At 34.8% G+C, this 26,384-nt stretch overlaps 1 protein-coding gene across 1 annotated transcript in view; it reads left to right on the plus strand.

Moving 5' to 3' along the window:
• Positions 1 to 26,384, plus strand: part of LOC150097850 (tyrosine-protein phosphatase 10D-like) — a 501,687-nt gene that overhangs the window by 25,885 nt on the left and 449,418 nt on the right. Inside the window, exon 3 of the mRNA XM_090406609.1 lies at positions 11,188 to 11,245. Coding sequence (XP_090262735.1) covers positions 11,188 to 11,245 — 58 coding nt within the window. The remainder of the gene's footprint in view (positions 1 to 11,187; positions 11,246 to 26,384) is intronic.

Consider the following 26,384-nt stretch of genomic DNA (forward strand, 5'->3'; position numbering starts at 1 on the left):
AGTTGATATAGTTCACCCACCATTTCTAGATTCCTTCTTGGCTTGGTGCCAAGAATAGTCGATTCATGCCGAAGGGGAGAAAGAAATGAAGGATGTACGAATTGGTCGCCAACATGCGAAATCACGTGCTTTCTTGTCTGTCGCTGTACTAGTACTAGCTTGATTTTTGTTGTTCTCTTTTTGCATTATTTTTTTATTATTAATTTGTATGATGGATCCAGTGCAGTCCATAAGTTCTATTGTTACACGTTTCAGTAGCTCTTGCAAAAGAATATTGAATAATGTGCTGACATTCTGCGAAAAATAATCGTCAGAAGGCCGTCTTTTTGTTCCCCTTTCTCAAGTCATAAAACGTGCAAGTGCGCGCGTATCGAGGGCGACTGTTAAAATAATTCGTAGATAATCAAAAGGTGAAGGTAAGCCAAAATTTAAATCTCCTAAAAAAAAAGCGCCAGAGAGAGAAAACCATCGAAACCGTAACTTTGAATGATTTTGATGTAGACGTTATAAGAACTATTCACGAATTTTACGTAGTCGAGAAAAGAGTGTCAACTGTTCCGACATTGATTCCTGTGCTTAAAGAAAAAATTAATTTTCCTTGGAAAAGAGAAACTTTAAGGAAAATACTTCATGAAATCAGATTTTGTTTTAAAAAGTCACAGAATAAAAGGAAACTTATCATGGAGCGAAGTGACATTGTTTTATGTAGAACGCAGTATTTGCACGTATTAACACTCTACGTACATTTTCCAACTGTTATACAAGCAAAATAGTTACACTTTAAAAACGGCAATATTCGTAAAAGAAAAGCTAAATTTTCCGACATGTAATAATAAACAAACTCAGTTTGTTTATTATTACATGTCAGAAGACAGACTGATTACCCTATTATCGGAAAGAATTCTCCTTTTTCTGACATGCGCAGAAGTGTCGAGGGACCTCAAATCGGTGGGCGAACTATAACGGGAGTTCTGAAATAACTACAAACAGTTCTTCGGCTTCAACATTAATTAATAATGAGAGTTCTGAATTCTCAAAGGAAGCGGAGAACATGACGCGTTTGGTCAAACAATGAGTATTGAAGATCCTAAAACTGAGACACCAGAGGAAGGTGAACTATTTACTATTGATGATCCAGCAACATGGCCCAAAATTTTGAACAACTCAATACTAACACAAATTGTACAACGGGGTCCACCGTCTCCTCTGACTGAAAATGATTTTCCAAAAGATGACAACAAGAGGTGTTTTTCCACAGCTCACTCTATGTTAGGACAATTGCAAACGGAGATAAGCAAAACAGAAGATGTCTTGTATATTCAAACCCTTCCAACTCTATTTTTTGTTTTTGTTGCAAATTATTTTCTTCTGATGATAATTTTTTTATCTAATAATAGATTTTCTGACTGGCAACATGTAAGTGCAAGATTAAAGTCGCACGAACGAAATCCAGTGTACATGAAATTCATGTATTCATGGACACAAATGGAATGTAATTTAAAAATCACAATACAATTGATCAGGGAAATCAGAATGTCATGAAATTTGAAACAGAACGGTTAAGAAATCTTTTAAGACGAATATTAGCAGCAATTCTTTATTTATCCGAACATAATTTAGCTTTTAGAGGTAATTTTGATACTTTGTACACAGCCCATAATGGTAATCTTTTAGGAATCATAGAATTAATTGCAGAATTTGATCCACTTTTAAAAGATCATTTAATGCGATGTTCGGGGGAAAAAATTATAGGTAAGAAACAAAATTCATATCTATCACCCATTGTGCAAAATGAATTAATTGTTGATATGGAAACCAAAATTCAACAAAATATTTTAAATATGATACGACAGGCAAAGTACTCTTCAATAATTCTCGATTGTACTTCTGATGTTAGACATAAGGAGCAATTTTCAGTAATTTTTAGATTTTTAAATATATTTGAAGCAGATAGTGAAATTCGTGAACACTTTTTGACGTTTTTAACAACTAATGACACTACTGGTAAAGGTATATATGAAAATATAAAATCACTTTTGAATAAATTAAATCTTAAATTGTCAGATGTTGGAGGGCAAGGGTATGATAACGAAGCGAATATGAAAGGAGTATATAAGGGACTCCGTGCTTATATTTTAATTGAAAACGAAAAGGCATTTTATACTCCATGCGCCTGTCATAATTTAAATTTGATTTTAGAGGATGTCGCAAAATCATCAATTATAGCAATAAATTTTTTAATGTTATACAAAAAATATATACATTATTTGCTACCTCAACTTCACGTTGGGACATATTAAAGAAATTTGTTAAACAATTAACTCCAAAACCGTTATGTGATACAAGATGGGAATGTAGAACAGAATCAGTTAGAGCTGTACGTTTTCAAATTCCAGATTTTTTAAATGTACTAAAAGAAATATCTAAAACTGTATCAGATAATATTATCAAAGTAGAAGTGGTTTCAATATATGAACAAATAGATTCATTTGAGTTTATACTAAGCCTTGTAATTTGGTATGAGCTTTTATCAAAAGTTAATTTTGTAAGAAAAGTATTACAAAATACAAAAATTCCCATAGACGTAGCAACTAAGCATATTAAAGAGTTAGTGCAATACAGAGAATATCAGGATTTGATAGCTGTTTTGAGATTGCTAAAGAACTGTTAAATATATTAGAAATATAAATTAAATTTAAAGAAAGTCGAGTACGTCGAAGAAAAGTATTTTTTGATTATGAAACGCCTGATGAATCACACACAGGTGATAACAAAGATCATTTTAGGATAAATTTCTTTTTTGTGATTTTAGATACTGCTCTGCAATCTGTCAAAAAAAGATTTTAATTGTATGAAATTCACGAAAAATCATTTGGATTTCTTTATGATATGAAATTAATAAGAAAAATGACTGACACCAGTTCAAATCTGACTATTGTTATTCCTTTTTTTTTTATGAGAAGTCCATGTTTTATCTTGCTATTTTCCAGTTTGTGATAATTTGGACACCTGAAGACGTAGGAGGATGGACTTTTCCGTTTGTCCATAGTATGGTTTTCTGCAGTCACATGTGATTTTGTACACACCTGGGAATTGTAAATGGTTGTGAGCTTGTTTGTGATTGCTCAAACTTGATCTTAGTTTGGGAAGAGTAGAGAAGCACGATTTTATATTAAGCTTTCTTAAAATTCTACTCAGTTTCATGGAGCGCGTGCTGATGTATGGCAAGGAGATATAGCCTTTGGGGTCGTCCTATATTTCTACGTTGTTTTGTTGACGGACATCCTGCATTACTACGTTGATTTGTTGGCGGTGGTATAGTTGTTTATTGATACTTTTTGAAGAGTAGCCATTGTTTTTGAAGGTCCTTTTAAGAAGCTGTAGCTCATTTTTTTAGTTCCTCTTCATCGAAAAGTACAGATCTAGCGCGATGCGCTAGAGTTGAGATGATACCCATCTTCTATGCCGGATAGTAATGTGAGGATGCATGGAGGTATCTGTCTGTGTGTGTATGTTTTCTAAAGATAGAGATTTTTATGGATTCAAGGAGTTTTATTAAGTTTAACGTCCAGGAAACATAGAAATCAATTTTCTTCTATCTCCATGGTTAATTTGATGTCTTGATGGAAGTGGTTTAAGTGATTGAGAAAGGTGTGAGGATTCTCAATACCGTGTTCCCAGATGAGGAATACGTCATCCACATATCTAAGCCAAATTTTTGACTTAAAAGTAAAGAGAAAATGCTATCTACCACACACACACACACACACACACACACACACACACACACACACACACACACACACACACACACACACACACACACACACACACACACACACACACACACACACACACACACACACACACACACACACACGCTGAGTGAACAGAAAATATTCTCTCAACAGGTGCTGTACTTCCTGAAAGACAAAGAATAAACTTTACAATATTACAGGTCTTGAAAGTCTAGGCATTTTTCATTCATTTCAGAAAATATCTGTGCCCATCTATCAGATACAGGAATGTTTTCTTTATTCCATGTATCATACTACCTCACAATTATAGATATTATTAGGGTCCACTGATCGAATACACGAGTTTCTTCTGTTTCTGTGCGTGTGATAAGTTCCTCCTTCAGGCTGTCCTGTATTTCTTTATTGAATAATAAAGCTACCGGTTACCACCCGGGAAAACAAAAACTAAGGCTACAGCGGAACAGACGCCGCGTCTGAGACGCGCAAGTGTTGCCAACTTGTATTTTTTATTTTCTCTGAATAAATTATTGCAGATATCGATATTTAGTATCGAACAATACGACTCTATGGTTATACGAATTACTGGTATCCATGATATTGATATACGATTATAGATTATGAATAATAATTTACGATTGACCAATATTAAATTATATTTGTAGTTTTTATTAAAAACGGTACAAAATTGACATTTTTATTAAAACGACCGGACGGCCGGGAAATATGAAAAAAAAAAAAAAAAACGGTACTGTCCCGTTCAAAACGGTACGTATGGTCAGCCTAACCAAGTAATGTGTTTGATTCGAGCTTAAAATTTTTCAGCTAGCTGGAGACATTGATCTCACAGTACTCATTGAAATTCCAGGGATGTCCTACCTGAGGTATAAACGAATGAATAATTTTTCAGATTCATTGAAATTTGAAGTCAAAATTCCTTTCTTTCTTTTTTTTTTTGTTGCATACACCTCATTCCACCATCTTTCAATGATTTTCAGTAGTATAGAAATTCATGTACTGAGGAGTGCAATCAATTATGTTCTATTATGTCACTATTATGTTCTTGTAATAAAGTCACTAATTAAGTTCTAATAAAGTTTCTAATTAAGTCACTATTATGTTCTTGTAATAATCATCCTTCATAGCATATTAGATGTTACTGTTTGAGTTCTGCGATAATTTTTTTTACAGTGGCAAAGTGAAGCAATATGAATTTCTTTGGGAAAAATACTTTACTGTGCCAAAGATTAACAAACAAGGGAACTTGCTTTAAAAAAATGGCGTTTAGTTGGTAATCAGCATTGAATCTATAACAGCACTTCTTACTGGTGTAGCATTATATGTGGAAGCATTCTCTCTCTCTCTCTCTGTGTGTGTGTGTGTGTGTGTGTGTGTGTGTGTGTGTGTGTGTGTGTGTGTGTGTGTGTGTGTGTGTGTGTGTGTGTGTGTGTGTGTGTGTGTGTGTGTGTGTGTGTGTGTGTGTGTGTGTGTGTGTGTGTGTGTGTGTGTGTGTGTGTGTGTGTGTGTGTGTGTGTACTGGAAAACTTCTCGTGAATTCCTGACTCTGTTCAATAGAGAAGTTAACTTTGTAAACACTTCATCATCATCATCACGAACCATGGGCTCGCTGCCCGTTGATGTCTGATGCCTGTTTCACTATCTTCTTCCACCTTTCTTTGTCCAGTGCACAGTGTCGCAGTTTTTGTGCACCCATTCCACACCAGTCTTTTATATCGTCTATCCATTCTCTGTATGGTCTACCTCTTCTGTTTAAACCATCCAAAATACCAAACATAAATGTCTTTATTTTCCGGTCCTCACTCATTCCAGATGTGTCCAAATAATTGCAGCTTCCGTTTTATAATCTTCTGCATTAGATTCTGTTTTGGTTGTATCTTCTGATAGAGCTCTTCATTGGTGATTTTCTGTACCTATCCTATTCTTAGAATCTTCCTGTAATAAGTTCTTTCAAATGCCAAAATTCTTTTTCTTGATTCTTTATTTATTACTCACGTTTCAGATCCGTGCAGTACACTGTTGCAGATGTATGTTTCCAGTAGTCTTAGTTTTGTTTGCAGACTGATCACTTTACTTTTCCAGATGTCATCCATGGCTTTCAGATTTGTTCTTCCCTTTGAAATCTTGATCTTTATTTCTTTTTTACAGTCCAGGTCATATGTCAGTTTACTTCCCAAATATGTGAATTGGTCTACATTTTCTATATCAGTTTCATCCACTTGTATCTTTTGTTTCATGTTCTTCTCACCAAATACCATTGTCTTTGTTTTTTCCAAGTTCATAACAAGTCCAAATCTCTTCCCTTCTTCATTTAACAGTTTCAGTGTTTTTGTAGTTCTCTTTCGTCTTCTTCAATAATAACAATATCATCTGCAAATCTGAGATTGTTAATTCTCATTCCGTGTACAGATATTCCTTTTGCAACTTCCTTCAATTTGTCCATTGCTCTTTCTAAATCTGCGATGAAAATGCTTGGTGATGTTGGGTCTGTCTCCCTGACTTGTATCTCTGCTTGTTTTAAACCATTTCCCCAAATCGTCACCAATTCTAACTGCTGCAACTGCATTCTGATAAACATCTTTTAATATAGCTATTAGTTGTTTTTTTTTTTATCAATTCCATAGGATTCCAGAACTGCTAATGTCACTTTCTGGTCAATATTGTCAAATGCTTTCTGAAAAATCAACAAAGCAAGTATATATGTTTTTGTTTTTTCTCCTAGCTTTCTCTGCTATTAACCTCATTGTTAAAATCTGTTGAATTGTAGTTCTATCCTTTCTAAATCCTGCTTCATCGTCTGCAAGGTATGCTTCCAATTGTGTTCTCAATCTTTCTGTCAATGTGATCATCATCACTTTACCAAGGTGACTTATCAAGGCAATTGTTCTATAATTTTTACATTCTAGCTTATTTCCTTTCTTGTATAATGTTACTAATATTGATTTCACTCACTCCTCTGGCATTTTCCCTTCTTTCCATACCATATGACATAGTTGGTGCATTTCTGCAACAATACTTTCACCACCATATTTAATCATTTCTCCAGTAATGTTATCGTTACCAGGACTCTTGTTGTGTTTTAGCCGTCCTATTGCTTTTTCTACCTCTCCTCTTAAAATGTCCATATCATGCTCATTACCTGGTGGTGATATCTGCTTCAATTCTTCAGTGAGTTTCCCAATGCTATCTGAATCTAGTTTTTCCTTCATATAACTCACTACAGTATCTTGTCCACCGCTGTACAATTTTTTCTTTATTCATCAATACTTTGCCTTTTTCATCTTTAATTGTGGTCAGTTTTGGTTGCCACTTTCTATTAATGGTTCTAATCATTTTGTATACCTCCCGTGTTTTATGCTCTCTATAGTACTGTTCTATATTGTTGCATTGGGCTTCTAACCATTTCATCTTATCCATTCTGACTGCTTTTTTCACCTCATTACACTTTCTTCTATACTGCTCTTCTATTTGTTCTGATGTATCTCTTCTTATCTTCAACATTCTTTTCTCCTGTACTAACTTCAGTGTTTCTTGTGTAATCCATTTCTTCTTGATCTCCTCTTCTTCTGGTACTGTTTGTTCAACTGCATCTTCTATCACCTTCATTGCTCTTTTCACTCTTAGATTCGAGTTTTTTTCTTTCTCCACACTTTTAAGTTTCTCTTCTAACATTGTTCTGTACCTTCTTCCTACTTCTGCTTCACTTATTCGTGCTGTATCTCTTCTCTTCTGATGTTGGGGTTTATGTTTCTTTTTTAATTTCAACTTGATCTTCTTTTAATCATAATCATATCAGTCATGTTTTTGTTTTCCCATCATTTGATCGCCACGTCCATTTTCTACACTCCTTTTGTTGGAATCTTGTGTTACAGATCATCATCTCGTGGTCCACAGCAAATTCTACTCTCTCTCTCTCTCTGTGTGTGTGTGTGTGTGTGTGTGTGTGTGTGTGTGTGTGTGTGTGTGTGTGTGTGTGTGTGTGTGTGTGTGTGTGTGTGTGTGTGTGTGTGTGTGTGTGTGTGTGTGTGTGTGTGTAATAAAATCAATTATAATAGGATGAATTTGTATACTGGAAAACTTCTCGTGAATGCCTGACTCTGTTCAATAGAGAAGTAAACTTTTTAAACACTTGCTTTGAGATAAACATAATAACAGAATTAATTTTTCTGTAAACTATTGATCCCAATGCAGTAGAAGAGGTTCTGGAACCAGTTGGAATGGGAATCTAGTTCCATTTCGAATGTAACTGAATTGAAACTTCAGTGATGGCATCAGATGTATTGCCTACTAACGTTATTTAGTGTCCACAGATAGTGAGAGACCTCCAAGGAGTCAAGAAAACTCGTTGAGGAGGGCTATACCTTTATTCAGAAATTCAAACTTTTGAAAACGATTTTCCTGCAATCCTCATTTACATATAACTTTACTAAGAATGTAATAATAAATAAATATGAATTGGTTTAATGCTTTATTAAAGATGGTTTAATGAATTCAGTCTTCTAGATTGATATTGATATTGAACAGGGACATTGATATTATCCCTACCGAACTGTGGTCATATGGAGACAGCACATTAATAAAATATTTAACAACCCTATTCAATAAAATACTACAAACAGGAGAGATCCCAGATGACTGGAGAATTGGAAAGATCATCCAATATACAAGAAAGGAGACAAAAGAGACTGCAGAAATTACAGACCAATCAATCTACTCTCCCACACCTATAAAATATTCCTGAGAATTATACAAAATAGATTAAAAACACCTATGAGGAACTGATAGGCATAGAACAAGCTGGTTTCCGAGGAAACTATCCAACAATAGACCAGATTTTCACATTGCACCAACTAGCAGAGTTCAGCTGGGAAGACCATAAAAAACTATATTGTTGTTTTGTGGACTTTAAACAAGCTTTCGATAGCATCAATAGAGAAATTCTTTTTAAAGTTCTACTAGAAAAACCCATAGACAAATATATAATTTTCTGATAAAATATTATTCTAAGACAAATGCAATAATTAAAAAGGACACACTCACAACAGAACCCCTAGAGATCAAAGAAATAGTAATGCAATGATGCCCATTATCCCCATGCCTATTCAACATATATCTAGACGAAGTTATAAAGAATACAATAGACAATGTGCCTGGAATCAATTCAATGGTTTAAACATAAATAATATCAAATTTGCGGATGATCTCGTCCTTCTTGCAAGAACCCCAAATGAACTGCAAAAGTTGATCAACAAGCTCAACGAAACCTGTAAAACATACGACATGACAATAAATATACAAAAGACAAAAGTGATGAAAATAGAGAGGAACAGAACTATCATCTCAGCCACCCTAAATGGAGCACAAATAGAGCAACTAGACAACTTCATATATCTTGGATCAAAACTAACAGAAACAATAGATGAACTCAAAACAATTAAACACAGAATAGCAATAGGCTGGACCACCATGGGAAAATTACAGAAAACCTGGAAAACAAACAAGATATCTAAGCAAGCCAAAATCCAATTATATGAAGCAATAATTTGAAATGAAATGCTTAAGAAAAATAAATAGAACAAGTTGGATAGAAAGCAAAACAAACAGCACAGTCAGACAAGAATTATTGTATAAAAAGACATTAATAGAAAAAATTAGAAAACAACAACTGAGTTGCTTTTGCTACACTGTTCGCATGGACGCAGACAGACTTCCTAACGTCCTAATCAATACTTTTCCAACTGAAAAAAGAAGACCCTGAAGACCAAGAATTACTTATTTCTTGGTGCAGAACATAATTACCTATTCGGGATGCAGAACATATAAGGAACTTTTTCGAACAGCAAGGAATAGAGAAAACTGGAAGATCCTGCTCAAAGGAAGACTCAACTCGTCTTAGACAGAAGAGAAGAAGAAGAAAATTGATATTTATTAAACCGTCTGATTTATTTATAAAGATGCCTTTCTTTCTCTTTCTCAGCTATATTTTCACTTTAGCACCCACTCACTTATGAGTTATTTTACAACAGTGTTTCTCAACGTGGGGCATACGCACCATAGGGGGGTAATATGAATATTTTGGGGGACAATTAGAAAATGATGTTGCATTCGTCACCTCATCACTGATATACTCAAAACACTCACCATTGTCAGCGAGGGGGAACATCAAAATCTTTGAGGCGTTGAGGTGGGGCATGATCCAGAAAACGTTGGAAAATACTGCTTTACAATCATCATTGAAACCGATGGTTTCCTTCCCCGCGGTTAGCCTAGTGGCTTTGTGCTTCGCAACCATTTGATTGGGGAAGGAGTGTCCCAGGTTCGATTCCCGTCGAAGACGTGAGGAATTTGAGGATCTGCCATAGCCGAGTTAGCCGGTCTTGGGCGCGGGCAGTAGGGTTTTTTTCCCGACAGTTTATCTGGCGTTTTTCATCCCGCAAGCAGGCAAACCGGCCCCGTGAACATACGCCTATACAGCCAAAAATATACCCCCCACCCCCCAGTGGCAGACAGACTAGGCGACAGGTCGGTTGGGAGTGGTACTAACAAGTAGTCGCATCTAAGTAACACGCGGACCCTGCAGAGGAAGCGGGAATAACGCGTAATGGAAGAAGTGGAAGATTGAAACCGATGGTTTCCACTTTTATTATTTAAAAAAAAAAGTTTTCGTCAATATTACTGGAGTCCGATATGTGTGTTTTTTCAGAAACTTTCTATACCAACAGAGGTCGCTCTTTCTTACCATTCTGTACACACAGAAAGCGTGGTTGTTAGTATCACCGGGAAACAGGATTTGCCTCAGGCGTGAGATTGTTTATTGCCAACGTGTTGGTGTAAGTCATGAGATTTTATGGTTTGAGTTGTAGCAAAAACACCCCAAGAGTGAGATGTCATTCCCGTTTTAAAGAGCAGAATGTACGGATACAGATACTTTTTGTAGTTAGAGTGGTTTATTTCCGGGTTTGGAAATGGTATGTGGATTAATGTCAACCGATATATGAGGTTAGTATTGCATGACGAACTTTTCTGGTCAAGTAGAATTGTACACCATTATTTATATTATGTTAGTAATATTTTAATCTGGTTATCTAGCCATGTTGGGGACATGCTAGATAACCATTAATATTATGTACTTATATGGTTATATTTGTCCTTGCCTCAATTAATTTATGTTCTGTGTATTTCTATGTTCATTTTTTTTTTTTCTTTCTAGAGGCAAGAATAAGTGTAGGACAGATTAATAGATGTCAAAGTTTATACAAAGTTTAAGTGGATGAATAGTTTCTGGAAGCCAGAGGAAAAACCACTAACATAACTGAAATGCATATTAAAATGATTCCCAGTCTTTTAATTTGGCCGGTATATACATTACAATTTTCCAGTAATTTAATATATACATGAGATTTTATAATTAAAGGTTGATGGCCTGGAAGGATTGCTGTATCATATATCTCATAATTCTGCTCATAATTCTGGTAAGATGAACATTTAAAACTTTAATGTAATAATTTATTAATTACTTTAACTTACTTAATCTTAATGTAGAAGACTGAAAAGATTTCTATCACCTAAATATTGATCTCTGTCATTGTTTTTACAGTATTATTATTATTATTATTATTATTGAGATGTGCAGGATAGGAACTTGACATTTTGCAACTGGAGGCAAACATCACCTAAATGTTAAGAAGCATAATGTTTGATGAAATAACAAGCATCATGCATATTTGATGCAAACTAATAAATTTGGCAAATTGATATTAAGATCAGCATGTTTCAGAGAGCTTCCCTCCCCCCTCCCTCCCTCTCCACTGAGTTGAATGATGGTTTTTATTCTGACTGAAATAACTATAGTTATCAGGCAGGTGTATTGTATATGTTAATAAATTATATGTATTTTTCTGGCCTGCTACCTCATGTTATTGAGTGGTAATCGAAAGGTTGTACTAACTATGGCATAGCATTGATGATCAAAAATCATTGCATATTTTGATTAGTATGTTTAATGTGACACCCTAAAGATGCTGAAATATTTTTCTTGTACAGTTATGAACTATTGCCTTCTGATTGATAGGTATTGTTCAGAAATCTTAAGTTTCTATCATTTCTTGCTTCATCATTATCCAGCAGAATTTGTATTTACTATTAGCTTAGTTTTCCACTCAAGCCTTTGGTCTGAGAAGACTAATCATTGTATGCTAATTGTATTATTTTCTTTGATGTTGAAAATTATGTTATAGGAATTATGGACGACAGTCACTTCATTGATAACCAACATCTCAAATATAAGATTTACTTGTGAACTGGAAGAGGCTAATAGTTCTTACTCTCTTGGATTTCAAACTAACTAAAGCACCTGTAAATTTACTGTAGAGGCATTGAGAGTATTTAGCCTCTGCATACCACAAACTTAAAAATAGGCATTATTTGCAACATTGGGAGAAAGAGTACAATGTCATATTAATGATAAAATAGTTCGCCAGAGAACTCTAGTCTTTAACAAATATATTCCTACAAGACAGTTATAAATATTATCTGCAACCTCTTTTGCTGGACAATGAACTCACTGTACCTCCTATGATGACGAAGTTAAAAAAAAAGTTGTATTTAACTTTCCTCTAGTGGGAAGAGAAATAAAACTTCCACCTATGGGATAAGTCCTGAGTGCAACAAAATGCTGGATCCAAAAACTATAAAGGATAATAATTTGATAATGTGAAAAATGTACAAATGTAAAAATTTGTTTTGTTCTTATGTTTAAAAGTCTCTCTCTCATTTTTCTCTTGATGTTACCGGTTTCAAGAGGAAGGAAATATTGAGTATATAAACATACGTTTATATTGAGTATATAAACATATAAACATTGAGTATATAAACAACGGTAATAATATTTTATTATTACCGTTGATAATTGCCGAGTTTCTTATACATGGATCTTGTACCTTTTGGAAAATCCTACTGTAGCAAAACATCATACCATCTACAGTCTGACCAAGATGAGAGAACCCTTGACATTTCTGCACATGACAGAAGAAGGGAATCTATTCCAGTAGTAGAGTAATTAATGTGTTTCATGGAGCGAGTGTTTATTATTACATGTCAGCAAATTAACTTTTCTTTTATGAACATTTTAGTTTTTAAAGTGGTAACTATTTTGCTTATATAACAGATGGAAAATTTTACATATAAAGCATGTGATTTTGTGTGTTGCTGATGAATTCCTACATCGCCTTATTCTTTTTCTCCCCTTCAACATGAATTGACTCTTCTTGGCACTCTGCCAGCTAGGGTTCTTGCAACTGTGGGCACACTATATTGGAATATTGCTCCCATGTTTGGAAAACTTAATCTTCTTTTATTCTGGAGTGTTCAACAAGAATGACTGATAACTCCTTTCTTTCTTACTCACTGACATAAAACAGTTTCTGCACTGCTCTTTTTTACTTCTTCCACTTTCCATGCTTGTGTAAACTCAAAGAAGAATCAGTTATCATACTTTCAATTTCAGTTTCAAATTCACATCGATTCCTGCCACCTCTATAGATCAAGTTTCTTCCACACTGTTTTCTGGAAATTACAATCTGTAGGCTTTTTAAAAGTCTTTAGATTGTAATTAATTAATTATAGAGTGGTTGCAATGTAACTATTTCTTCTTCTTTTTACCATTGAATCATTCCTATGTATGATATAGGTTTTCAGCTTTATGTTTGGTGAAAGTGCTATATACAAATATTTAATTTATTTTGCAGAGTCTGACACTCCCAAGACCTGTCATGGAGTGTCAGGCTCATCGCAGGAAGTACCTTTTTGTTATACACACAGCTCATTATACCATGACTTAAGTACATTCAAATTCTCTGCAGACACTACAATCTCAGGCAATGCATTCCAATCATTCATAATTCTCTATGCAAAATAAACCTGCTTCTCACTCCTTTGCTCTCAGGAATGACCTCTTGTTTCCCCCCCCCCCATCTTCCCATTGTGTTATAAAATATTGCTTCAGCGTTAATTCTATAACAACCCCTTACTAATTTGTATGTCTTTATTGTATCACCACCCTCTTTCTCCTATCTATTACTCTGCAAATGGAATTTTCACAATCTTTCTTCATACTCAACATTCTATGGACCAGAAACTACCTTAGTCAACTACTTATGGACCCTTTCCAATATCTCTTCATTCTTTTGAAAACCATGTGACCAAATCTGTGTACAGTAGTCCATATGTGGCCAAATCAAGGCTTATACAATGGAACCAGAATCTCCTTACTTCTATAAGTCAGTGTCCTCTGCATCATTGCCAGAGTTTATTGTGTTATCCTCACAATTTTTACAATGTGTCCTCTAAATTTTCAATTCATATCCACCATCACACCAAGATCTCTTATTTCTCCCACCTCCAACATCATATCCAAACTAAGAGTAAATTCTAGATCCCATCTTTGTTTTCCAAATTTTAAAACCTTACATTTTGCAACATTGAACTGGCATTTCCACTGAAGATGGGTCTCTCCATAACACTGGTCAACTTGCTCATCATTGTTACACTCTCTTCCTTGGTCTTCTTTGCCAGGGTGTGAAGCTCACAGCTTTGCATAAACGTTCATCAAAATTTGTTTTAAATCGCTTGTCAATGTATTCCCATAGGAATTTGAATAAAAATATCTTGAGTGGCAATCAAAACACCTGTTTCATCTGACATATTGCTTGTTCTAATTTTGAAATCATGTCATGACCACGGAGCAGTGTGGTTGGTCAAAACAATCAGCCAATTATTTTATTTGTGTATTTTTTTAAAGTAATACTGATTTTTTAAACATTCTGTTTAATTTAAAAAGACTAAACATGTTCATAATTGACTCTTAAACAACCCCACATAAACATGTGGGGTCGCTTGAGAATTAAAGCCAAATAACTGTCAAGTTAAAGGCCTCCACATTGCATTTCAGGAATGTCACAAGCTGACTGGGGCTTCTCACTTAATGTCCATTCCTTTCCTTTATGTGGTGCACCCTGTTTAGCAGGTATCTACCGGGTACTGAACAAATGAGGATGGGTTGGCAATTTGGGACTAACCAAATTGTACTCTTTATGGCTTAAACTACAAATGTATATGATGGTACAACATGATGACATTTCATGCTGGCTGGGACATCGCTGGTTAAACAAGGCCCCCACTGTTTTCATCAGGGAACCAGGATGAACAGTGAAAAGTCAGCTACTGGAAATAGCTCCAACTCAACATCGAGAATAAGAAAAACCTAGCATCCAAAGAAATGAAGACAGGAATCATCAATATAAGGAGTATTAATGGAAAGAAAATTGAACTTCCAAAAGAATTGGAAAAGTACTATGTGGACATAATTGGCATTCCTGAGGCAAAGAAGACAAAAACAGGTGAACCCTTACTAAGGGCTCACTTTACAGGTGAGTCCTTAGCAATAGCATTATCATCATCAGATTACTGACATGTACCAAGGGGTGTACAGTATATTTATAGTATTTACATCACCACTAACTTCCTATCTACAATTTTCCTCCAAATCAGTGTTACCTGTCAAGACTCCGACATTATCAGATCTTATATTTCTGTCTTCTAAGGCATTTTTTACTGAATGCAAATTTTTTTAGCATACAGTAAACATTTTTTAAATTTTTTCCTATCAACCTGACAGAGAACACGTTTTGCTGATCTGTACTCTCTCATTCTGTTTGAGTGACCATACCACCTAACCACCTGTATGCTAACAATGTCAAGTTCTTTCCTAATATCCTCGTTATTAATATGATATTGCCATTGATGCCATCTGTACAGTCCCCTAATCTTTCTCAAGACTTTCATATCTGCAGTCTCTAGTCTTTGATCAAGTGTTTTATTGCTAACCAGTTCTCAGATCCATAAGTTAAAATTGGCTTGAACACTGTCTTGTATAGCTAATTTAGTGTTTTTTTTTTTTTTTTTTTTCGGGGGGGGGGCTTTGGCCCCCTCCCTGGGTGCACCACTGGTTGAATAAATTTATTTGGAATAAGAGAGAAATTGGTCAGAACACTATACTAGCTGTATACAGGACATTGTTCAAACCAATTTTAACTTATTGATCTGAGAACGGAATTGGAAATAAAACACTTAATGAAAGACTGGAGACCATAGATATGAGATCTCTGAGAAATGTCATATATATGGGATATCAAAATAGATGGCATGTTGTAATATCCTATTAATAATGAGAATATTAGGAGAGAACTTGACATTGTCAGTATTCCAGAATGTGTTAAGAGAGGTAATCTCCAGTGGTATGGTCACTTAAACCAGAATGGTAGAGGAAAGGTTAGCAAAGCAAGTGTTTTTTGCCAGGATGACAGGAACAAACCAAGAGGAAGACCATGATCTAGGTGAATCAGTATAAAGTGCCTTACAAGAGAGAAATGTAAGATCTGATAATATTGGAGTCTTCATAAATGACAGATTAATTCAGAGGAAAACTATTGATAGAAAGTTGAATGATGTAACTTTTTCATGTAATACTATCATAATAGGTATATTAGCTCTGTGCTGCTGATATAAGTTTATTGGAAGAATTAAGTTTGGTTTTTGAGATGACTTTCAGTGCTGTCTAGGATTGGATGAATTAGTGGACCCAACACAGATACCTTTGGGTTTTGACCTACCACCTCGGAAAACTTGGTCTGCCATTAACTGAATCCGCATTAACCATGGAAGGTGTGCAGACCAACTTTAATGGGGCAGGATTGCCTCACCCAGGTGCGACTGTGGATCATCCTGCCAGACAATTAATCATATTACAGCAGAATGTGTCCAACGTGCATACAGTGGAAACCTGTCAGACTTCATCCATGCTACACCAAGTGCAGTTGGCTGGATTATCAACCTAGACATTCAGTTGTAGCCTATTCTTGATTCTTGAGTGTCTCTTTTATGCCTGTATTATGTCTTATTATTGTACATATGTCTATTACTATATCATATATATTAAGGATTAACGTAACTTTTCATGTGTGAGCCATACGCTAAATAAATAAATAATAGGTATGAATAATTTTTTTTTCTTACAGTTTGCACTAAACTTAAAAGGCTTTTTCATGGCTAAAAACCTTACTTCTATGGCTCTCTTTACAGTTAACATTACAATTAAATTGAAAGAGAACATTTACAATTAAATGTTCTCTTTCACCAAAGATGATTTCATTTTGTTTGTTATTTTCTTCATGAAGAACTCTTTCCTTTGCAAAAATTTCCAGATCTCTAATGTTGCTATCTTTAGATTTGGAACAGTGTTCTCAGCTCTATGCTGCTGATGCTAATTCAGAGAACAAGGCTGCTAATTTTTGGATTATGCTGTTTGTTCCTGCTTTGTGTTGTACTCAAAATAATTACATGCTGTTATAAATGATCCCAGTATAGAGAGATCAACATTCTGCTGTTAAAATAATTTAATTAATGTTAGTTTTATCTCTATGTTGTTTTCATTGGTTCCGCAAATACAATAGGATGCTACTGTGCAACCACAGATGTGAGACCCTCAACACTTCTGTGCATGGCAGAAGGCAAACCCATTCCGATAATAGGGTAATCAGTGCATTTCATGGGATGAGTATTTATTATATGTTGGAAAATTAGCTTTTCTTTTATGAAAATTCTAGTTTTTAAAGTGGTAACTATTTTGCTTGTACAACAGTTGGAAAATTTATATATAAAGCACATGATTTCATGTGTTAGTAATGAATTCGTACATTGCCTTATTCCTTTCTCTCCTTCAACATGAATTGACTCTTCTTGATATTTTTTCACGTGTAATTTTAAACGGTTGAACCATAAATGTCAACTTTTCGGAAACATTTGGATTGCTCTTGTATTATCGAATTTTAAATACAGTTTAGTGTGAATATTGAAATCTGTTCATATACAGTTAGAATCCAGTGGTTAAGTTGCTACAACAGTATAAATCACATAATTTTGTATAAGAAGTAGTAAAAGCAGTTTAACTAGAACTGGTCAGTTGTATTTATAATGGAAGAAAAAAAAATTGAAGCCTAAAAATTTTCAACGTTTTTCTCAGCAAACTGAGTTTTTTAGGCATTATTATTCTTTTTATTAACATCACGCATCCATGAAAGGAGAGTATCATTGTGAGGTACACATTATGACTCACAAAGCTCATTTGTAGAAACTTTGGCTTTTTTAATTATTATTTATTAAATCCTATTGTTGATTTTGTCAGTTGTAAAAATAGGCTGCCATAGGTATCAGATTTTTATACTGAAATCTAAACACAAAAGTAATACCTTGTTTTACAATGCTTTGCCTTACAGTAATCTGCTCATATGATGCCTTTCAATTATGACCAGTGCCAGTTTATATTATGCTGCATTTGTTCATCTAATGGTTTTGGCAACATAATGCTCCTATGAATCAACTAATATACAGTTTTCATGAACTATTTGCTTACTACATCTCTTTGTGCTTTGATGCTTTGCTGTGAATCATAAACTGTTTATAACATTTTATTTTATTTATCAATGTAATGGCTTTGCTCACGATTTGCATTATATTCTATTACATTATTACAGCGAGTCAATTAGAATGCAAAGGCAGCGGGTGAAAGAATTGATAGTAGTAGCAGGTACAAATGATTTGAAAGGAAACAAAAAGGCTATGAGTGAGGATGTGAAGGAATTGCTTGAGGTAGCAAAAGAGAAGAGTGAGAGAGTTAGGATGGTGAGTCTGTTGCCGTGGTATGACAGTGAAGAGTATAGAAGGAGGGCCATAATTGCTAATGACTTTATGCAGGAATTATGTTTGATGAGTGGTGTGGAATTTGTGGATGTGTGGAATGAGTTCGATGGGCGAAAGGATTTATATAAAATGGATGGTTTACATTTGAATGGATTTGGTGTACGGAGACTTGAAAAGGTGTAGTGGAAGTGAATGTGCAGAATCAGGGAAACTAGAGTTATTAAGGGGGGGGTAGATATGCAGATTTTAGGGAGACAGTTGAGTGTATGAATGTGTGTAATATGCCCAAACGAGTAGGAAAGACCACGAATCAGAATGGGATAGTTAGTATAAGGCATCAAAATAGGAATGGGACAAATCGGCTTCTGCAATTCATGTATACAAATGCCAGAAGTATTAGGAACAAGAAGGAAGAATTTTTGGCCTTGGTTGGCTTCCAGACCACAGGTTATTGGCATTAGTAAAACATGGCTGACAGAAGATGACACAGATAGTGGGATTCAATTGGAGGGGTATGGTGTGTTCAGGAGTGACAGGGAGAATAAAATGGGGGGATGGGTGTTATTGATGATAGCTGATGAGCTACAGCCGAGAAGAATAGAAGTGGAACTGCAGGATAGAGAAAAGAGCACATTTGAGGCTATTTGGTGGGAGATTGAAACTAACAGAACAAAATATACAGTCGGGTGCTGCTATAGGCCAGGTGATGGAATAGATGGTGGCGATAGTATGCATAAGCAAATAGAAGAAATGAGTGGAAGGAGGGTAATTATTATGGGAGATTTCAACTATGGTAACATTGATTGGAAGCAAGAGAGGAAGGAATTGGATTTTATGCGGTTATTAAGGGATAACTATCTGCGACAGCATGTAATGGAAAATACTAGGGGTCAGAGAGTGCTTGCCCTAGTAATTGCATTTGAGAATTTGGCTGTAACGAATATGACCACGTTGCCACCAATTGGTGAGAGTGATCATAGGATCTTGACTTGGGAGGTGACTAAAGGTGTGGAATTTACAATTAAGATAGGGTACTATCTTAATTGTAAATTAAGCTGGGCAAGAATGTGGTTAGCAGTGGTGTTAGAGCTAGGTTTTTTACTTGGAGAATGGTGAATGAGTGGAATAAGCTGCCAACGTCTGTTGTGGGTGCTATGACTGTGAATGAGTTCAAGGCGAGATATGATAGATACTGTGTGAATGTCGAATAGTTGTTCTTGACATTATGTTAGGGCCTCCCTCGATGAGTCTGTCGACTCCTTGGAGTTGCCCGAGATGATAAAAATAATTATGTTCTAAAATATTAAAATATATATATACTAATTTATATACTAAAAAGATTAAATTTAGATGTATCAAACACTGAGATAGGTTACAAGCTAAACTTACCTTGCACTATTGTTGTTACTGTTGTTAAAAAATGATGTGTTTTTAGGGAAGTGAAAAGTGCTATACTAATTAGTACTACAATCAACCAGCCGCCTTGGTTAACTGTAGTATTAATACAGTTACCTGGCTGAGTGGTTAGCGTATCTGCTCTCCAGCCAAAACGAATCCTCCGTGTGGGCATGGATGTTTATGAAAATACCAGTGGTTGTGCTTGGCAGCAGATGGCGTTGGTGTAGTTACGGTTCACTGTAGTTGGTGATTGAGTGGTGGAGACAGAGAGTTGTAGAGTAGATGCCCTCCCTTGATGATCTTTGGACTCCCTGGGGGGCATCACGAAATAATAATCATAATAACTATAAATTTGACAATTGCCAAAATATAAAAACTTTTAATGGTATAGATTGATGACCAAACTGGTTGGTTATTACTAAGCTATTCAGAATAACTTTTTTGTTTGTGTATTTGATATAAATAAATGTTTTATTCAAGTCATTTATTCACATATGTGACTACTTAAAAATGTTACCAATCCATTACGTGTCTACAAGCGAAAAAAAAAGAAGTCATGATTCGCTATATGACAGTGGTCTATAACTTAATGCGTTGTATGATTGTGGTATGTATGTATGTGTATTTTGCTATGATAATTAGCGATACGAAAGTTCACACTTGGATAATGAAATCGTCTAAAAACACTAGAAAAACACCAGACAGTGTTTTTCAAACACTGTTGATTCTCCATTAATGCTTTTTAGAAAATTCGCACAAAATATTCCTTGTTTCTACTTTCAACTTCAGGATTCACAACTTTTTCCTCTCCTGTATGAAGAAATTTCAAGTAAGTCAATTAAACACATAATATTCTGCTTGTGTATCTATTATCTGAAACAGCTGGTAAATCATTACTATTCTAAATTAGTTGTACAGTTTGTCAATTTGTACAGTTATACAAATTAAGGTACAGTTTGTCATGCCTTAACTCATTCAGAATGTGTGCATTCACAATACACTCAGGCAATGCATTCCATTCACCAACCATTCTCTGTGCAAAGAGACTTCTTTGCTTACACCCTCTTTATACTGTTTCCTGCTATGATAGCCTCTTGTTCTGCCCCCCCATTATATCAAAAATTTCTTCCAACTGATATGTCTCAATCATTTCCTCCTCTACTTCCTGTTCACGAAGCGTGGTGAATTGCATTTCTTCAGTCTGTCATGATACCGTCACATTCCAAAGACAAGTTACCACCTTAGTGAATCTTCTCTGAACCCTGTCTAATATATCCTCCTTATCCTGAAAACTAGGAGGCCAAATCTGTGCCAATATTCCATATGAGGTACCACATTGCAAACAACTTGGGCAGTGTGCCCATGAAGTTCAGGTCCTTGTCCACCACCACTCCCAAATCTCTCATCTCCTTTGCTTCCTTCACAGTTTTACTGCCAAGTGTATACTTTGTATCCCATCATTGCTTACCAAATTTCAGAACTGTACACTTTGCAGCATTGAATTGATAGTTCTACTTACCGATTCATATAGTCTCTTCAAGTTCTGTAAGGTCACAAAATCTCCTTCACTGTTCTCCCTATTTTTGCATCATTTGCAAACAGTTGCATATCACCAGTTAAACTTATCTCAATTTCTTATTGGGATGGTACATCCTGTTTCCCTTATGTAGGGTGGGTTGCAAGTGCACTGAATTTTGTAAACCCCTGGGTGGGCAATGTAGGAATAATAAAAATATTATCAAAGACTGACTGATTAACAGATATCAAAAAGTGGTGTGGTGTATAGAGAATGTGAGTCTGCAAGATTTAAGGTAACTGGTGGTGTGCCAAAAGGATCAGTTCTTGGTCCATTGTTATTTACTCTGTATATTAATGACACTAGGAAGAATTTAGTGCAACATCTAGCTATTTGCTGATGATGCAAAGATAGATAGGGTAATCAGGAGCCCTGCTGATATGCAATATTGCAGAATGATTTGAATAGGCTAGAATTGTGTGCATATGAAAATGATTGTAAGTTCATTGTTATTATATGTGATTTGGTGTGATTAGATATCCTATGTCGTATTATATTGGTGGGATTATGCTAGAAGAAACTGCAGGCTAGAATCTTGGAGTTTTAGTAAACAGGAAGTTGTAGTTCAAGGACCATATAGCAAATATTGCAATGCTGAAACAAACCTTGATATGTAAAGATAATTGGTGGGAGGTAGATGTCATTGGTGGAGATAGAGAGCTGTAGAAGAGGTGACCTCCCTCGATGAGTCTTTGGGCTCCATGGAGGTGTCAGTAATAATAATAAGGAAGCCATTTTGTTTCTTTACAAGGCCTTGATAAGGCCTCACTTAGACTATTGCTGACTTCATATCCAGTCCCATTTGCTTCCATTTTATGTAATTGAGCTCCTTGTAGTATCCTGTCAAATACCATTGTGAAGTTCAGTAATATCATCATCATGGTAACTCTTTGAGCAGGATACTACATAACTACATAAATTTTAAAACGGTAGTAAATTACTAAGGCAAGACTTGTCCTTCACAAAACCATTCATCACCATAGATTTTCATATTCCCATCCATCCATTCATTTCTGAATTGCACCTTTGATGAGCTTTCCCAGCACCTTTACTAGCCTACTCTGAGACATTGATAAATCTGTAATTTGTTGCCACTGTCTTGGAGTCTTCCTTGCATAATTAGAGCTATCTTGTACTGTTTCCACTTCCTGCAGACTTTACCAGAGCTGAGAATTTATATTAAACAGCCTTATTAGGGTCCCTTCTCTTTCTTATTAACACATGAACTCTGATATCTCATTCTATTCATGTGATGTATAATTTTTTCCAAAAATGCATTCTTGTCATTATCATTTCATAGTAACATTTAATGAAAAATCTGATTTCAGTTGATATGCAATATTTTAAAGGGAAAACATTTTCAGTCAAGCAACTTCATGGAAAATGCACATCAAATAGCATGATATTACATGCATTGCTGTTTTGCATTTTGTTGGGTTCAGAAATAACTAATGACAATAATGGAATTATAAAATGAGGCAAATTGAAAAACAAAATACCATATCTGTTTTTATTTTATCAATCATATTTAGACAATAGTTGTTTAAGGGAAAAAAAAACATGCTACTAATAATATTTTTCATTATTATCTGATTATATTCATAAATATATGTGTACATAAATAAAAAATGAATAATTAGATATACTGGATTTCCATATTACACATGTGATGGTAACTTATAGGAATTTTGTTCAAATCTAGATTTTTTTAGATGTAAATTTTAAATTTCTTGCAGCCTAACAGAAGAGAAACTTCTTTTAATTTATAATTTTTAAGAGTATGCGTAACAAATTTCTAACCCAATTTTTGTGCCTATTGAACCATTTATTGGGGAAGTTTAGTCATTATTCCTTCATTTCAGATAGTTAACTGTTTAGTAGTACAGTGGCTGCCCATGCATTAAAAGTAGTTTCCAAGCTATTTCCTGCAAAAAAAAAACAAAAAAAAAAACATTTTTTTTTTATTTTATCAGTAAACTTGTTTTAAAATTGTGCTTGTTAGATAAAGAAAATATTTTGCATAGTAAAAGAGAAGAAAATTTTGCTTTACAGTTTAATTGCTCATTCAAGTATAGGCATTTACTTTAATTACTTTAATTTAGCATTTTTTTCCCTTCTGAAAAATACTAGCACCTTTAAAGCATTGAGTGTGTGTGTGTGAGAGAGAGAGGCATGTTTCTAAGGCTCATAAATAACTTCATAATGGTTGGTTTATTTTCTAGATCACAACTTTTATTTTCAAGAAACATTTATCTCCTGCTAGCATGAAATAGATGAAACTTTGTCTAATGAGGTTTCTATTATTATAATAGTTTAATATAATATTAGTCTAGTATAATAATAAGTCCTATATAATATTATTATAATAGGGGTCTGTTTTAGGGCCATTGCTGTTTAACTTGTATATTAATGATATTGCTGAAGATTTGGATGGAGATATTCAATTGTTTATAGATGATGCAAAGTTGGGATGAACCATGAAGAGTAGACAAGATGTTGTGGCCTTATAAGAAAACTTGAATAAATTGAGTGATTGGGAATGGGGATGCGAGTTCAATGTTGCAAAATGTAAGGTTTTAAAATGTGGAAAATAAAATTGGGATGCAGAATTTATGCTTGGTGAGGATATATTGTCGGACGTGGAGGAAATAAGAGATCTGGGGGTGATAGTGGATAAGGATCTGAAATTTAGGGGACACATAGCCAAAATTTTGAAGACAACACAAAGGCTTCTGGGAATGATGCAGATGACACTGACTTGTAGAAGTAGGGAGATTCTTGTTCCATTGTATAAGGCTTTGATTAGGCCACACATGGACTATTGTGCCCAGATTTGGTCACCTGGTTTTTCAGAAGAATGAAGAGATGTTGGAAAGGGTCCAGAGGCAACTGACTAAGGTAGTTTCTAACCTCTGGAATGTCGAGTATGAGGCAAGATTGAGAAGATGCAACTTGCAGAGTCTGGTGGACAGGAGGGGAGATATGATAGAGACCTACAAGTTATTGATGGGTTGTTATAGGATCAATGCTGGAGAGGTTCTACAGAAAATAGTGAGAGATCAGAGGAGAACCAGAGGTCATCCCTGGAAGCTGTATAAGGAGGGTGTGAGTAGGGGAGTGAGAAGCAGGTTTTTTCATGCAGAGTTGTGAATGATTGGAATGCCTTGCCTGAGAATGTGGTGTCTGCAGAGAATTTGAGGGTGTTTAAAGCACGGTATGATGACCTGTGTGTTTGATAAAAGGACCTCCTAGATGAGTCTTTAACTCCATGGGGTCTTGGGTAATAATAATAATAAGTAACTGAAGTGACCAAGAGTTATTATATTTAGAATAGCAATTATATTGTCACACCATTCTTGCAGCTTTATCTTCATTTATAAAAATCTAGAATGGTCAGGTTATATAATTTATGTAACTTATATAATTTATATGTTACATCAATAGCATTTTATGTAGAATAAATTTAAATCTTACATGCTTGAGATTTATAACGAAACACCATTATTATAACCTTTCAAAGAAAAATTTAAATGATTTTACTTCACTAATAGCACCTATGGCTTCCTAAAAATGTGTTCATTCTCTTTCTGCTTTAAACCCAAAACAAATCAATTATTGTATCAATGTAATAATAATAATATGTATCTTGTAGAAGCAGTATGCAGTGTTTAAGTGCATTATGTACTCATTCACTGAGTGTCGGAAGCATGATAAAACTAACAAAAGATTCTGTGAAAATTTTCTCTGCTATCCATCCAGAAATTGCAGTGCTGGAACCTAAAAAGGCAGCTAAATATTAATGTACAACAGATAATATTATGTGCTCATTGGTAATAGAATTTAATAACTAGTTCATTAGTTTTTAGAGATATGTTTATCTGTTCAGTAGACAAAATATTAAAAAAAAATCATATATTAAATATTTTACAAACATATTCACATAACTGAATGTGCATGTTATTTAATTTTTTAGTGCTGCTATTACGAGAATGGTTCTACATTATAGCCTTTCATTGTTTGATTTCTGTAATTTATCATAATGGATAAAGGGAGGTGTGTATGGGATATAAAGAAAAATTGAATCTGAGTGAATCATCAAATCTCCCCCCCCCCCCACCATGATGATGAATATAGCACCTCAACAGAATCATGAGATTCATTGCAGGCAGTCCACTTTAGCCACCCACTACAATGTTTATTGTACTGCATATTAAAACCTATTCACTGTCTCCATTTTCATCCCTTTCTCTGACAGTGTATTTCATGCACGTACCACTCTGTGTGTGTGTGTGGGGGGGGAACTACAATTCTCACACCTACTTATCACTCACTCCCTTGTATATCCTCCAATGAGTGGTGAGTAAGAAAAAAAGTACGTATATATTCTTGTCTCTTCCCCTTATGTTTTCTTTTTTGGAAAAGTCTCCATTGTCTATTTATTAAATAACCATCAGCAGCTAAAATATCTTAGTCATCAGTTCTCCATCTTTCTAACAGATAAGCTTAGGTGTTGATGGTTATTCATGACTTATTTTTCACGGTATTAACAACACTACAAACACTTTTATCAACAAAGATATTTTATTAACGCTAATATTTCGCTGATTTTCAACTCAGCATCATCAGAGCACAACACACATGTAAACGCGACAGTGAGTGAGTGAAACAATATAATTGCAAAAGACAAAAGATCTAAATTCCTATTCTTGGCACCCTCTAACAAAAAAAAAAAAAAAAAAAAAAAGCAGTTATCCAGGAGTTTTTCTTAGGATAACCGTCTCCCAAATTTTTGGCAAATTAATGCAACCATATTCATGGTTGCATTAATTGATGTAAGCCATTGCTGACTCAAAAAACAATCTTTAGATCTATAACGACTCCTA

The sequence above is a fragment of the Typopeltis vanoorti genome, chromosome 16 (assembly GCF_054136105.1).
Source record: "Typopeltis vanoorti isolate ZY-2024b chromosome 16, IOZ_Tvanoo_1.0, whole genome shotgun sequence".
Taxonomy (NCBI): Eukaryota; Metazoa; Arthropoda; class Arachnida; order Uropygi; family Thelyphonidae; genus Typopeltis; species Typopeltis vanoorti.